The sequence below is a fragment of the Loxodonta africana genome, chromosome 4 (genome assembly GCF_030014295.1).
Source record: "Loxodonta africana isolate mLoxAfr1 chromosome 4, mLoxAfr1.hap2, whole genome shotgun sequence".
NCBI lineage: Eukaryota > Metazoa > Chordata > Mammalia > Proboscidea > Elephantidae > Loxodonta > Loxodonta africana.
In genome coordinates this window covers 98,464,145-98,477,827 of record NC_087345.1, presented here as the reverse complement: position 1 = coordinate 98,477,827, position 13,683 = coordinate 98,464,145, and the positions used below count along the sequence as shown (strand labels likewise).

General features: G+C 37.1%; 1 protein-coding gene across 1 annotated transcript in view; it reads left to right on the top strand.

Annotated features, from left to right (window-relative positions):
- TMEM117 (transmembrane protein 117) overlaps positions 1-13,683 on the top strand; it is a 556,897-nt gene that overhangs the window by 428,493 nt on the left and 114,721 nt on the right. Inside the window, exon 6 of the mRNA XM_023555483.2 lies at positions 6,005-6,164. Coding sequence (XP_023411251.2) covers positions 6,005-6,164 — 160 coding nt within the window. The remainder of the gene's footprint in view (positions 1-6,004; positions 6,165-13,683) is intronic.

Genomic DNA, 13,683 nt, shown 5'->3' with positions numbered 1-13,683 from the left:
AGGGTTTCCAAAAGACAACATTAGAGTTTAATAATTTTCTTTAAAAACTTCATGTCCCAGTGGAGCCACAAACAAGATGAGTTAATAACTGTATCTCCTTTCTCAGGGATCCTATCGTAGTGAATTATTCAGGTTGGTTGAGAGCTGGCAGTGGCATTTACTTAATGAAAGCCATATGGAGAAGCTGTGCTCTTCCGCTATGTCACTTGGCAAACATAACCTTTGTAATCCCTTGGTACTTCCTGATCTCAAAAGTAAGAGACCATATCCTTCTGGACTTCCTAAGGAGCAACTTTGACACCACCAGCTGGGCGAAGGGTCTGCATAAACTCATGTATTTTAGGATGAACTGGCTTGAGGACTAGAGTGGTGATTGTTTTTCTTACAGATTTGGAATGGCAACTTTGATAATTAAAACAAGCAAAATGAAAACTGTTGGCATTCTCTCATGGCCATCTGTGACTTCAGTGTGCTGGTGCTTAGTGTTCAGAGGAGACCTGGATATTTGAACTGGCCCTTGACTTTGCAATGAATATTGAAGGAAAGCATTCTTCTGCTTATGCATGCTTGTTTTATTTTTTTTTCCACTTAACATGTTTAAAAATTGTGATATTAAATCATTTTAAATTCCATTGCCATGTCACATTTCATTTTATGTATTTAGCACTTTGAAATATGAGACTATATCACAATTTTATTGTAAAATTAAATTTGCTATCTCAACACATTCATTTTTAATAAGATTCACAGATTTTTATTTTTTATGAGAAATATATGAAATATGATCTGACTTGTTTTGGTGAAGTTCCAACATTTTACCATGAGAACTGTAGCAAGAAATAAAACTGAGTTTTACTTTCTCTAAGACTTTACAATGTCATTTTTCAGCATGATCAGAAAGGAATATGGTATTCATGACTGTAATCAAAGATAATGAACATTTTGGAATATGAATAATAGTTAATATGTTAAAACACACAAAAACATATTTATTATGTTGAATCACATGAAATTGCTTTTTGGGTAGGACAAAAATGGTAAAATTTTGACAGTTTCATTTGATTCAACTTATAATGTATAGTTTGGTGATTTCTATTGTGGAGTTTTAATCAGAATGAAATTGTTTGATAGTTAACCCCAAATGATTCAGCCTTTTGTGGGTAATCCAAACCTAATGCCAATTCTTCTTTCACCTGATTTACTGCCTCCTTTCAGGCTATTTGACTTCTCATTGTTGTTACTGTTGTTGTTAGATGCCATTGAGTTGGCTCCAACTCATGGTGACTTTCTGTATAACAGAACTAAACGTTTCCCGATCCTGTGCCATCTTCATGATTGTTATGATACATAGCTTTTTCACTGGCTAATTTTTGGAAGTAGATCACCAGGCTTTTCTTTTTAGTGTGTCTTCATCTGAAACCTCCACAGAAACCTGTCCACCATGGATGACTCTACTGGTATTTGAAGTAACAGTGGCATAGCTTCCAGCAAGTAGCAACACACAAGCCACCACAGTATAACAAACTGACAGATGGGTGGTGGAAGAAAAACCAAAACCAAACCCACTGCTGTCGAGTCGATTCTGACTCATAGCGACTGTATAGGACAGAGTAGAACTGCCCGATAGAGTTTCCAAGGAGCACCTGGCAGATTCGAACTGCTGACCTCTTGGTTAGCAGCCATAGCACTTAACCACTACACTGCCAGGGTTTCCAAGATGGGTGGTGGACTACTCGGTAAATCAATCTTAAAATGGTTATGAATGGAAGAATAAAACAGTATCAACAAATGTAGTTACTTAAATAGAAGTTCATAATTTAAAAAAAATCTAGAAGTTAGTATGAAGTGACGGTTAAGACTATGTATTAAACCAAGCTTTGGGATTACCTGGATTTATATACATCTGCTACTCTGTCTCTAATCATGATACATAGTAGATATTTGACTAGGCTATAAAATCAGTATGTTTCCAACAGATAATATTAAATTTTTTAAAGATTTTCTGCAAGGTTTTAGCTGAAGAGAAAAACTGATTTGCTATGGAATGCATCCTCACTTGAAGCCAGTAGATCTAACTTCTCACCAGGCTGTGTGACACATGAAAGCTCCCTAAACTCTCTGGAGCCACTTGATTTGAGCAGTTTACCAATGACTCTTGGTGCACATAAGAATTCATACATCCTTAGCAACAATTCTGTGGCCTGCAGGCACCCACTGCAGAGACTGGGAACCATTGGGTTAGCAAAACTCTGTTAATCCCTTCTTTGTCTCGCATTCTAATTCCTATTAATCTAAGAGGTAATAGAAGTAATTGAGGAAAAAGAAATAAACTGCTGGAAATTTGAAAACATGAAAAGGAAATACTAACCGCTCAAGCTGATAATTATGAATGAGTTCTTTCCATTTGACTGGAAAGAAACCAGAGGAGACTAGAATTGATGAGCCAGTATGTCATGCTGGCTCTCCCTGCAGCTTGAAAGGAAAATAATCCAGATAATAGTTTAATTGGATGCTACTTAAAAAGGGAAGCTGGAAATCCCCGAGAATCATGGTCCAACATAAACATCTTTTCAACCATATTGGTTAAATAAAAACTGAAGGATTTTGCATCAATGGCAGCATCCCTGAAGGTCCATTTTTGCTGCCATGAAAACTTGCTTTTATCTGTTCTCTGTAATTCCCTGTCTGTTTTACTTTTCAATGTAAAGTACTTTGGGGTGATAGTTTTTCAGTATTGTACGTATAGTGAAAAATGAACATAAACGAACTCTTCACTACAAATATAGTGACAGAAGACTTATATTCAAGTACCTCCTATGAGGGGCAGTGTGTGCAATGGTTATGAGCACAGACTGGAATGAGCTGACCTGCATAGGAATCACCTTAGGTCATTTATAGCATGTATTTTATATCACTTATAAGATCTGTGACACTGAACAGGTTATTTACCCTTTCTGTGCCTCAGTTTCTACGTTGTAAATTTGGAGTGGTGATAATAGGGTTGTGGTAAGAATTATACAAGCGCATTTGTGTAAAGCACTTATACAGTGTCAGGCATATTGTAAGGGCCATGTAGCTGTAACAGTAATGTGCTACTATTAGTATTTCCTTCATAGCAGTTTTACATAAAAGTAATTGTGTTTGTATAACCCAGCTAACTGAATAATGGCTCTTTTAAACTGATGGTTTTGACTGAATTATCATAGCATGGTGAAGCCTATCAAGTTTTCAAGAAATGGCTAAGAAAAGCCAAATGCAGTCTATTGGCTTTTGCAACTCTATCTAGATAAGGCACTGAGCATAATTTCGGAGGTGATACGACCAATTCATGTATTTTAGTCCTCTTTTTCCTTTTCTTTCTTCCATTCTCTTGAGACTTTATTTTTAGGGCTTTTACTTTGAGCTGTATGCATTCATATTTAATGATTGCCATTTTTATTCTTTTTGTAGTATTAAATATTAAATATCAGGCAGAATACCTCCTTTAATTTCCCTTTGGTGTAATAAAATGCTACTGGTAACTTTTTCTTGAGGTCTGTAGCAATACTCTTTGTCAAAACGGAAGAACATAATAAAGCCAGGGAAACACCTTAGAGCATTTGTATGTTGGATAAATGAAATACATCAAATAAAGCAAACATCCAAGAGGTGAATCAGTGCAGATTTGGTCTCAGGAAGCTTGCACACAAAAACCATTCTTGATAAATTCTAATTACCAGCGTATGTGCCAAATTATAACAAAAAGTTTTAATGATTAATTTTAATGAGTTTCTTCACAATGAGAATATTACCATGAACCACTCCTTTACAAATCTTGTAATAAATGAGGTTTCAGATTTTAACACCTAAAAATGCACCTCTGAATGAGTGTCTGATTTTATAGTGTTAGTTTGCATATTTAGATCAGTGAAGTAACAATGGACTAGTGATTCTTACGTAATCAACCATTGTCACAAAGGGAGGATCCAGGTATCTCTTGGGGGAGGTGCAGGAGTGATATTAGAAAATTAGCCTGAAGATCACAGGCTCTGACTGATAGAATGAATGCTGCCATAGAGCTGGGGCAAGGTGTTTGGTACTCCTGCAGCCCCAGGAGTTAACTGTGTATTAGGAATGTGGGGGGTTCTGTGGAGGGGGCTGGGAGGCAAGGAAGGGGGAACTTGAGAGAACTGGGACCCCAGTTGTTCATCAACCTACATGGCGATACCAGTGCATCCAGCTGTGTATCTACCCTACCCAAGGAAGGGTATATATACATAGCATCCTTGTGGGAAACACATTTGCGAAACCCAAAGTGATGAGGCTATACCCTTGTTACCTAAAGGAGTTTTGAAGAATAGTCAACATTTACCTGTTCTTTACGGAGGTTTTTATTCTCCTTATTGACAAAAGAAATTGTGGTGATTTCATTCAGATTTATTTAGTTTCTCAGACAAAATGTACATGTGTGTACACATACATGCACAAAACAAAACAAAACAAAATTGACTTAACCTGGAGAAAAATGTGTTTAAAATTCCACTGTTCTTATGCTTGATTATATAGAATTTGCAATTTTTTTCTATTGAATCATAATACTTATTTGGGAATTCTCCCAACTCTATTTAATTTTTTGTAAATGATCAAAGGTATTCTAAATGGTAGCAGTAGGCAACTTAGTAATTTTATTTTGAGGGTCCTGAGTTATCTTCTTTTGAGAAGTTTGCAATTTTAAAATAAAATGAATGAGTTTTAATACAGGTCTTCATTTTCCAAAAAAATTTAAATAATAACTCTTTTCTGATTATAGGGAAGAAAATCTAAGCAGGATTTCATTATATCCATTATATCAAAATATAGCCTGCTGCAAATCAGAAGTTAATGAAATGGAAACTCAAAATATTGGTTTAGAAATTTATACTCTGTACAATTAAAATGAGGATTCTAAGATAATTAATATAATTTTTTAAGTGACAAATTATAAATCAAAAACCTTTTTTTAATTGCCAGAGTGGGTATGCATTCTTCTAAGGTGTAATGTTTCCGTGTTTTCTTTTTTTTTTTTTTCCTTTCTTTTGCCTTCTTTTTCTCTCCTTTTTCTTCCTTTAGGTGAAATTTATTTTAATATAATTGTTCTACTTTTTTCCTTTCTATAAATCAAACAATATCCAAATACCAATATAGCTCTGAAAGCAGAGAAGGAGAGGCTTAACTATGTTATGGACAATTCTCTGACAAATTACGTTTCCACCACCGACATTTCAGATCTACTTTGAACGTTAATGTGAAGGACTAATTTAAGTACTTCCTTGATTTTTTACAAAAAGCTTAAGTGATAATTGTTACAAATTTCAACAAGCACTCCTTGAATTCCACCTGTATATAATTATCCAAGATTTACAGAGACACATAAAATCCCAAGTGCCTAGTAACTTACACCAAGGAAAGGAAGCTCAGACGTGGTAAGAGGCCACTAGTCCACAGGGCACCTACAATGTGTGCCCCCTGAGGAGAAGAGGCTACACTGTGGATGTTCAGAGAAAGTGACTCTATGGAGCTCGACAGGCCATGGGAATTGTGATGAGCTTGATCTAGCCCTCTCTTCTGTAGGAGGATAATGGGTTCCATGGACTTCCTCGCCATTCAGCCTTTTGCTCTTACATATGCATGTCCATGACCATCAGTTAAACAAAACGCTTGTAATGAGAGCGACACACCAGTATTTTCTTTGTGATACATACTACACTAAACAAGGTCATTTGTACTGTTTTTGTTGTTAATTATTTGTTCCATAGTCATTTTCTTCATGTTCTTCAGGGAAAATCTTGGAAGAAATGCTATCATACTATTTTCTAATTACTTTTGAAAGAAAGCACTTAATGTACTTCTTTTCTCATTGTCTATCTGGTGAATATGTCTTAGGATACCTGGCAAGAGGTAGACATTTACTACAGCACAGATAACATGCACTGTCCACTACCTACAGAGTTCTAATGTTCTTACATGAGTGTCTTGTTTCTTGCAGGACGGTTCTGTTCACTCTGACTTCTGTAGTTGTACTTGTCATCACAACTGACTGGATCAGCTGGGACAAGCTGAATCGGGGATTTTTGCCCAGTGATGAAGTTTCCAGAGCATTCCTGGCTTCTTTCATCTTGGTCTTTGACCTCCTCATTGTGATGCAGGTGAGTGTCTTTGTATTCCCTTCCTCTCACTGAAGCCACTGTTTGTTTGCTTTGTTCTCAGTATAACAAACACTCTGCAGAGACAGGCTTCAGAAACAGAGGAGTGCGTAGTTTATAAAATTGCTATTAATAACACCTTCTCTGATCATATTTTCAGCGTTTCAACTGGGGGTGGGAAGGAAAACCAGTTGGTCTGTTATCATGGGGGCACCAAAAATTCATCTTTTGAGCATTGCAAGGTGGGTCTCTAGAAACATACAACATGGTTGTGTTTTCTGCCAAGGCTTCAGAGTGAGAAAAAAAAAGGACAGAAAAACCAAAACAATATTAACAAAAAAAATCCTGCCATTTAGTAAGTGGAAAGCTGTAGAGATGAGAATGATATAAAGCCAGCAAAACAGGGAAAGCAATTGCCAAAGCAACTCAGGGTTTTATAACAGTTGAAATGGAATGATGTAAAAAATGCTTTTTCTGGTTATGGAAATTATCGTTTTCTTTCAGTATTCACCAGAGATCATCCCATTTTCATGTAAACAGTATTTCCGCCCTGCTTAGCAACAGAGTGTTTATACAATAGCTCATCTCTAACCAGTGTTACTTGTGTAATCTTCTGGTGTGAATGCTTTTGGGTCTTAGGAGTGTTCTTTTGAGTGGATCAGAATAAGACATTACTATTTCTTGGCACTTTATCTTGCTCATTATATATCCACCCGTATGCTAAGAATTTTCTTATTGCTTTCATGAGGCAATTTTGGTTTTACCCCTCCTGAGGTATTATAAGTCACCAGAACAAAGGCTACCACTGCTGAAGGAAAAGGAAACACCATTGTATTCTGAATTTATAGGAAATTTCACAGGAGAGCAGATTGTTTTTCTCATTTCTAGAGGCAAAGAGAGGCTTTTATAAGACATTCTGTGATGCTTAGAAAAAAATAATAATCTTTTTTTTTTTTTTTTGCTGATATATCCTGAGTGTTAGTTTCAAGATGCTTCCTAGAGTGTATTATCTTTTTAATGGATGATAATTTAAAATAGATTCTAGTTTTTTAAAAAATATGTATTTGAATACATTAAATTGAATGTTATTGATGTATCATCTAAAAATTGATGTGTTTTGTTTTTTATTTCCAGTGGGGTGGTTTGCCATAGTAGAGAAAGCACTGAGCTTAGAGTCCGAAAGCATTGACAGCTTCCAAATCTGCCTCTCATTAGCTGTAGGACCTCCTCCAGATATCTATAAAAATTTAATTTATAGCACCTCTGCAATAATGTATCGTGCATTTTCTTATGTATGGACTATTTTTATCTTATTCCATCTAATACTCCCAACTAGTATACTTCCTAGTATAATATATTGCTTTGGCCAAGTGGCCTTCTGGTTTCTGTCTGAGTCCACCTTAGAGCTGAAGGCATAAGTAGTCTAGTAGACCATTGACTCTTTGAATCTCCTTAAATTTATATAGATGCGAATATAAATTTCCTGATCACTCACTACCATCTACCATATTCTGCCCTGTTTATATAAGTTTCAATTATGCTTCCAATAAGTTAAAAAAAATCCAGGACTTAAAAGGAAAAAAAAAATGTACTAACATTGCAATTTACAGATATTATGGACTCACTCAAAAGGCACTTGATAAAAAAAGGGAGATGGAAGAAAGGAAGGATAGTCAGGATTTATACAGGCAGAGCCGGTGGCATTGGAAAGGGAAAGACATTCTAGATGAAGGAAATGGCATAAAAATATACAGTCAGTTTTTTAAAGGCTCTAGTTCAGTGAGTAGCCAGAGGACCATTTGAGTGAGGAAGGAGAGCTCATGCTGAGGAATATATCAGTTTGAACCATTCTGGCTACAAATAACAATAACCCTGCCAGGTTAGCTTAATCAAAAGAAAGGATGTAGTCCTGCGTTATAAGAATGTCCCCACAGAATTAAAGAGAAGAGATGCAGTTCCATCTTAGGTACTCAGAAAAAAAGCAGGTACTAAAGTGTGACAAAGATCCCAGGCTCAGCCTTTTCTCTCCCTCTCTCATTTTTGCTTTTCACTTCTGCTTTCTTTTTCTCTCTCATTTCTGCCTTTTTTTCTCTCTTACTGCCAGGCATCTTTTTCAGCTTCCCAGTTCACATGGAAGAAAAGGATCACTGCCAACACCTCAAAGAGGGACCAGCCTCTGGCTGTCAGGCCAAATTCCAAATTCCTGGGACAGGAATTGATAGTCACATGGATTGTCCTGTGCCTGTCTCTGAACTGACTCATTCTAGTAAGGGCATGGGAGGCTGCGAAGTGGGGCAATTCTAAAAAAAACGGATGGAAACGTTGGGCCTCAAAAACCAAATTTCCAGGTACCTAACACAAACGGAAAAGGGAGCCCTGGTGGTGTAGTGGTTAAGTGCTTGGCTGCCAACCGAAAGGTTAGTGATACGAACCCACCAGCTGCAACACAGGAGAAAGGTGTGGCGGTCTGCTTCTGTAAAGATTACAGCCTTGGAAACCCTGTGGGTTAGTTCTTTTCTGTCCTGTTTGGTTCTTATGAGTCGGAATCGACTCGACAGCAATGGGTTAATACAAAGAAGAATGGAAAATGAGACCAAATAGTTAGCTGCCTTAGCTGTTTGTTTTATCTCTTTCCCAGCACTCAGTGAGCCAACCAAGTCTGATAATTCTTCTTTTGCTATGTCTTTTGTATTCTAATTCTTCCTTCTCATTTTCTCTACCATCATTTCAGCCCTGACTCCCCACCATACTATTGTAAAATAACCTCCTATGGAACCTTCTACCTCCAGTCTTCACCTTGTACCATATACCTTATGCGGCTCACCCTTATAACCTTCCAATCTGAAATGCCAGGTTGGACGTGTCACATCTCAATGCTAAATGTTGTCAGTGACTCCCATTGCCAAATAAAGCTGAGACCCCTGGAGCTTTCTGTGTCAGTGCCTTTCATGGTCTGACTGCTTTTTCTCCTACGAGTCTCCTATGCACTAGCTGTATCCCAGACTAAAGTACTTGTAGCTTTGTCCTTGACCATAACATACTTATTCCCAGGATGTCTATGAGCCTCTATTTCCTCCCCAGATTGCATCTCCCTCTCCTGCTCTACTGATCTAGACTCTACCAGTGAAGACCATTTCAATTCCTCCTTCATTAAAGCCATATGATTAGTTCCTTCTTAGAATGCCTCTAGCATCTTTTATCTGAACTGTAAATAGGCATTTTACTTGTTCCTGCTCCATAGAGCAGAAGTCCCTGCATGGTGCAAACCATTAACATGCTCGACTGCTAACTGTAAGGTTGGAGGTTAGCACCTCAGAAGAAAGCCCCACTGGTCTATTTCCGAAAAACCAGCCACCGAAAACCCTATGAAGCACACTTCTACTTTGACGTGTATGGCGTCTCCACGAGTCAAAATTGACTCCACGGAGACTGGTACTTCATTACAGAGTATGAACCATAGCTTATAATCTTAGGGTCCCTGGAGCTTCACTAGCACAGTTCCCTACTTGGGCAGAGGCCGGCCCAGAGTAATAATGTGAAGAGCATAAAAAAGTTGCAGGTTACACCAAGTCTCTTGTGCAAACTATGTCACCTTTTGGGAGCATCATGTTCAAGTTCCTGGAACTAGTGCATATGACAAGAGTTAATATAAGGAAACAGAGCACTGGTAGGCATATGTATTCAAGGCATTTGAAAATGTATATTTCAAATATTCTAAGAATCCGTACCGAAATAAGGCATGATTTCATTCATTCTATATTCACATATTTCAGGTGAAAGAAAATCAGAAAAGTAGCAAATTGGTGGCTATGGGGCAAGTAGTTTCACTAAAGGGGTTGTCCCCATTAGAATCATTTAAGTGATTTAAAAGCTTTTCTAATAGTAGGAGAATCTCACCTGCACTATGGAAAGGTATTTTAATACTTGGTTAAAAAAAAAATATATACCACCATTAGAATTTGGTGCTATTTCTGTCAAGGTTTTATTTTAACAAACGTAGGCCAATTTTGATTTATAGAAAGTATAATTATTTCTTTTATGAATATTCATGAAATGGGGTTTTTCTGCATTGATTGTTAAAATAATTTTTGTATCACATTTTTTGGGCTCTTAGTACAGTAACTGCATCCAAGGCATAACTAGATGCTGACAAAATATAACATGACTTATATAAATCACAACACATTGCTACAGGATATGACAAGTAAATTGTAAAGAAAATTTCCTTCTGAGGAAAATCTTATCTAAAATTCCATTTAATATTTATAGTCATGTCATTTGATTTTTATATATTTTTTAATTCATTACACAAGTATTTGATTTGTAGATATGTCCCACCCACCTACCTCCTCTGCTAGATAGAGGAAAACATATATCTAAGACATATAAGAGTTAGAAATATGAGGTGTTATGTAAGAAGCCAAAAAAAAAAGGCCTCATAGGAGTTCACAAAAGAAAGAGATCAGCGTGTAGACCAGAATAGTAGGTGAAAGCTTCAAGGAAAAGATGAAATTGGAAAGGCAGATAGAGTTTGAAAAGGTAGAATAATGAATGAGAACACTTTTTTTTTCTTTTTCACCACCTGGGAGTAGCATTGTAAGCATCAAGATAAGAACTCAGTTTTTTCCATTAAGTTCAGAAAACATTTAGGAATTCATTCCTAGTGTACATCAGGTTCTGGGAACTGAGGACAGGAGGAAGGGAGTTTAAAGATCAGTAAGATACAGTCCACAAAGGATCTATAATTTAATAGAAAAAATGTGAGCATAAAAGTAGTGATATTTTAGGCAGACTGTCTTGAAAACCCTGGTGGTATAGTAGTTAAGTGCTACAGCTGCTAACCAAAAATGTTGGAGGTTTGAATCCACCAGGCGCTCCCTGGAAACCCTATGGGGCAGTTCTATTCTGTCCTATAGGGTCGCTATGAGTTGGAATTGACTCGACGGCAACGGGTTTGGTTTTTGGTTTGTCCTGATTATTTAGAAGAATGCTTCAGGTAGGAAGTGAGCTTCTCAACTTCTCCTACTTTCTGCATTCATTTCTCCTACTCTCAGGTTTTAAGAGAGGAAGCCTTTCTTCATAAAAATGAACATTCTGCTCTTTTCACTAGACAGGAGGGAAGAGGGAAAAAAGAAAAGGATGAGGAGAAGGAGAAAAAAGAAAAAGAGAGATGAGGAGCCAGAAAGATGAATACTGGTGGGGATGAGCTGAGGAGCCAGTAAAATTCTCCAGCCGGAATGGGAGAGATTAGGCAGTGGTGATGACCATGGAGACTGATGGAGTTACGTCTACTGTTGAGTTGCAATCTATTCTTCATTTCTCACAAGTGCTTCACATAACTGGACTCTAAGGGGTATGTGGTGGGGAAGATTAAGGTATTGAGTTTCACAATTGGATTAATGTAGTCTAGCACAAAGACAGCATCTGCTGAACAAAGAGCCCAGGAGGCAGAGGAAGCCATAGGAAGGTAAATTTCTGGGAATGCATAGGTTAGAATGGAATGGTTTTGACTTCCACTGGCTGTGCAATTAGTGGGAGCCCAAAGCTAATTTTGCCTAGTTGTCTAGCTGTCATCTGAATTTTAAAGCAAGGTGGTTAAGAGTGTGAGCTCTAAACTGAGACTTCCAGGGTTCAAATCCTGGCTCTGCCACTTACTAGCTTTGCGACTTTGAGATTAAGTGCTTATTATTCTGGGATAATAATAATATTCTACTTGTTAGGGTTAGGGTAAGGCTTATAATTGCTTAGAACTGTCCCTGACACATAGTGAGTACTACAAACATGTTAGCTATTTCAACAATGAGTGAGGATGCTAATATCATTGTGTGTGAGTTTTAATACTACTTAAAGTTTTTTTTTAAAGTTAGAGGAGTAGGCTGAAGACACGGTATTGAAGAGCTTAAAAAGGTCTTTGAAGTATAGATTGTCTCTGATTTATGACAGGTGTCTGTTCTGATGAATCAGTTCTGACATAAGTCAGATACCTCATTTTTTTTAGTTTTCATTATTATTGCCTTTTATAATCAATATCTTTATAAATCCAATCTTTGTCTTTCAGAGCTGGAAATATTACATATAAACTTATAAAAAAACTTATAGATATATTTTTATACATACTTACATAAAAAATTACACAAACCATAAAAATTTACTCTGACAACAAAAAAGAGTTGGACAACATTGGCATTTTGTCAGTTGTGGAGGGTTCTGGATCATCTGAATTATCCCTGGTAATGGGGATGCCATTTCCAGTGAGAAAATTAGTGAGAATTGTCTTTATGGTCCTTTTCTTTTTTATTCGTATCTTTTGCAGGAACATCTCACTACTTCCTGAATCTGCCTATCAAATTTAGCAAAACAATCAGCATTAAGGTCCATATTTTCAAGCCACTGAAGCTCATGTTGATTTAGTTTAGAAAAAACTTCAGTTAATCCTTTCACTGTAAAATTTTTTGACAACTTATTTCCTTCCTCTTCCTCATTATTTCTTTCTTCTTAAGCATTTCTTTCCTATTCAAAATCCATTAAGTCCTGATCTGCCAATTCCCCTTCTTTGTGATCTGTTCCACATCATCAATGTCAAGTTCCAAATTCAGCGTTCTTCCCACATGAACGATTTTTCCACCTATCTCTTCCAACATATTATCCTAATCAAATGCTTAGAGCATGTTCACATAACTCAGCAATTTCTTCCTTAGCCCCTGCATGCATTTTCCTGTAACTTCCTCCCAGGAAGATGCAATATTCCAGATACACTGATGGTCTTAAGTGTGGTTCATTGTGCCTTGCATATGTCTTAGGTTGGGTACTCCCTGTACTTGTGTTTTTATCCTAAGGGTAACGGTGAGCCAATCAGGGTTATAAGCTATAAATGATAGAAACTAATGGCTGCCTGAGACAATTTTACTTTAAAAGTTGAGAATTATTTAAAAAGAGGGGAACTAGGAGGAGGGAGTCAAGTTTACATGATTAGTATGGCATTTTGTACATGGAGTGTTAAGGGCTTGACTAGTGTCACGGCAATAGGAATAAACATAAGATGTGTATTATTTAAAATGGAAATAGCAGTACTTGCTGATGCGTATATTGGAGGGGAGAAAGGGAATTAGTCAAGGAGACTGTTATAGCATCATTACCCAAAAAAAACCCAGTGCCGTCGAGTCAATTCCGACTCATAGCTACCCTGTAGGACAGAGTAGAACTGCCCTGTAGAGTTTCCAAGGAGCACCTGGCAGATTCGAACTGCCAACCCTTTGGTTAGCAGCTGTAGCACTTAACCACTACGCCACCAGAGTTTCCATAGCATCATTAAAAATGTGATTATTTACCCTACCACTTTGTGAGCTCCTTGAAGTGCGGGTCATGTCTTACCCACTTTCATATATTCTGTATCTTGTAGGGTTCCTATGACATAATAGATATTTTTAAATTTATTGACTAAATGAGCTAGTACAAGATCCCAAGCCATAGATTGAAATAATGGTGGACCATTGACTAAAACCAAGAAATTTAGAAATATGTG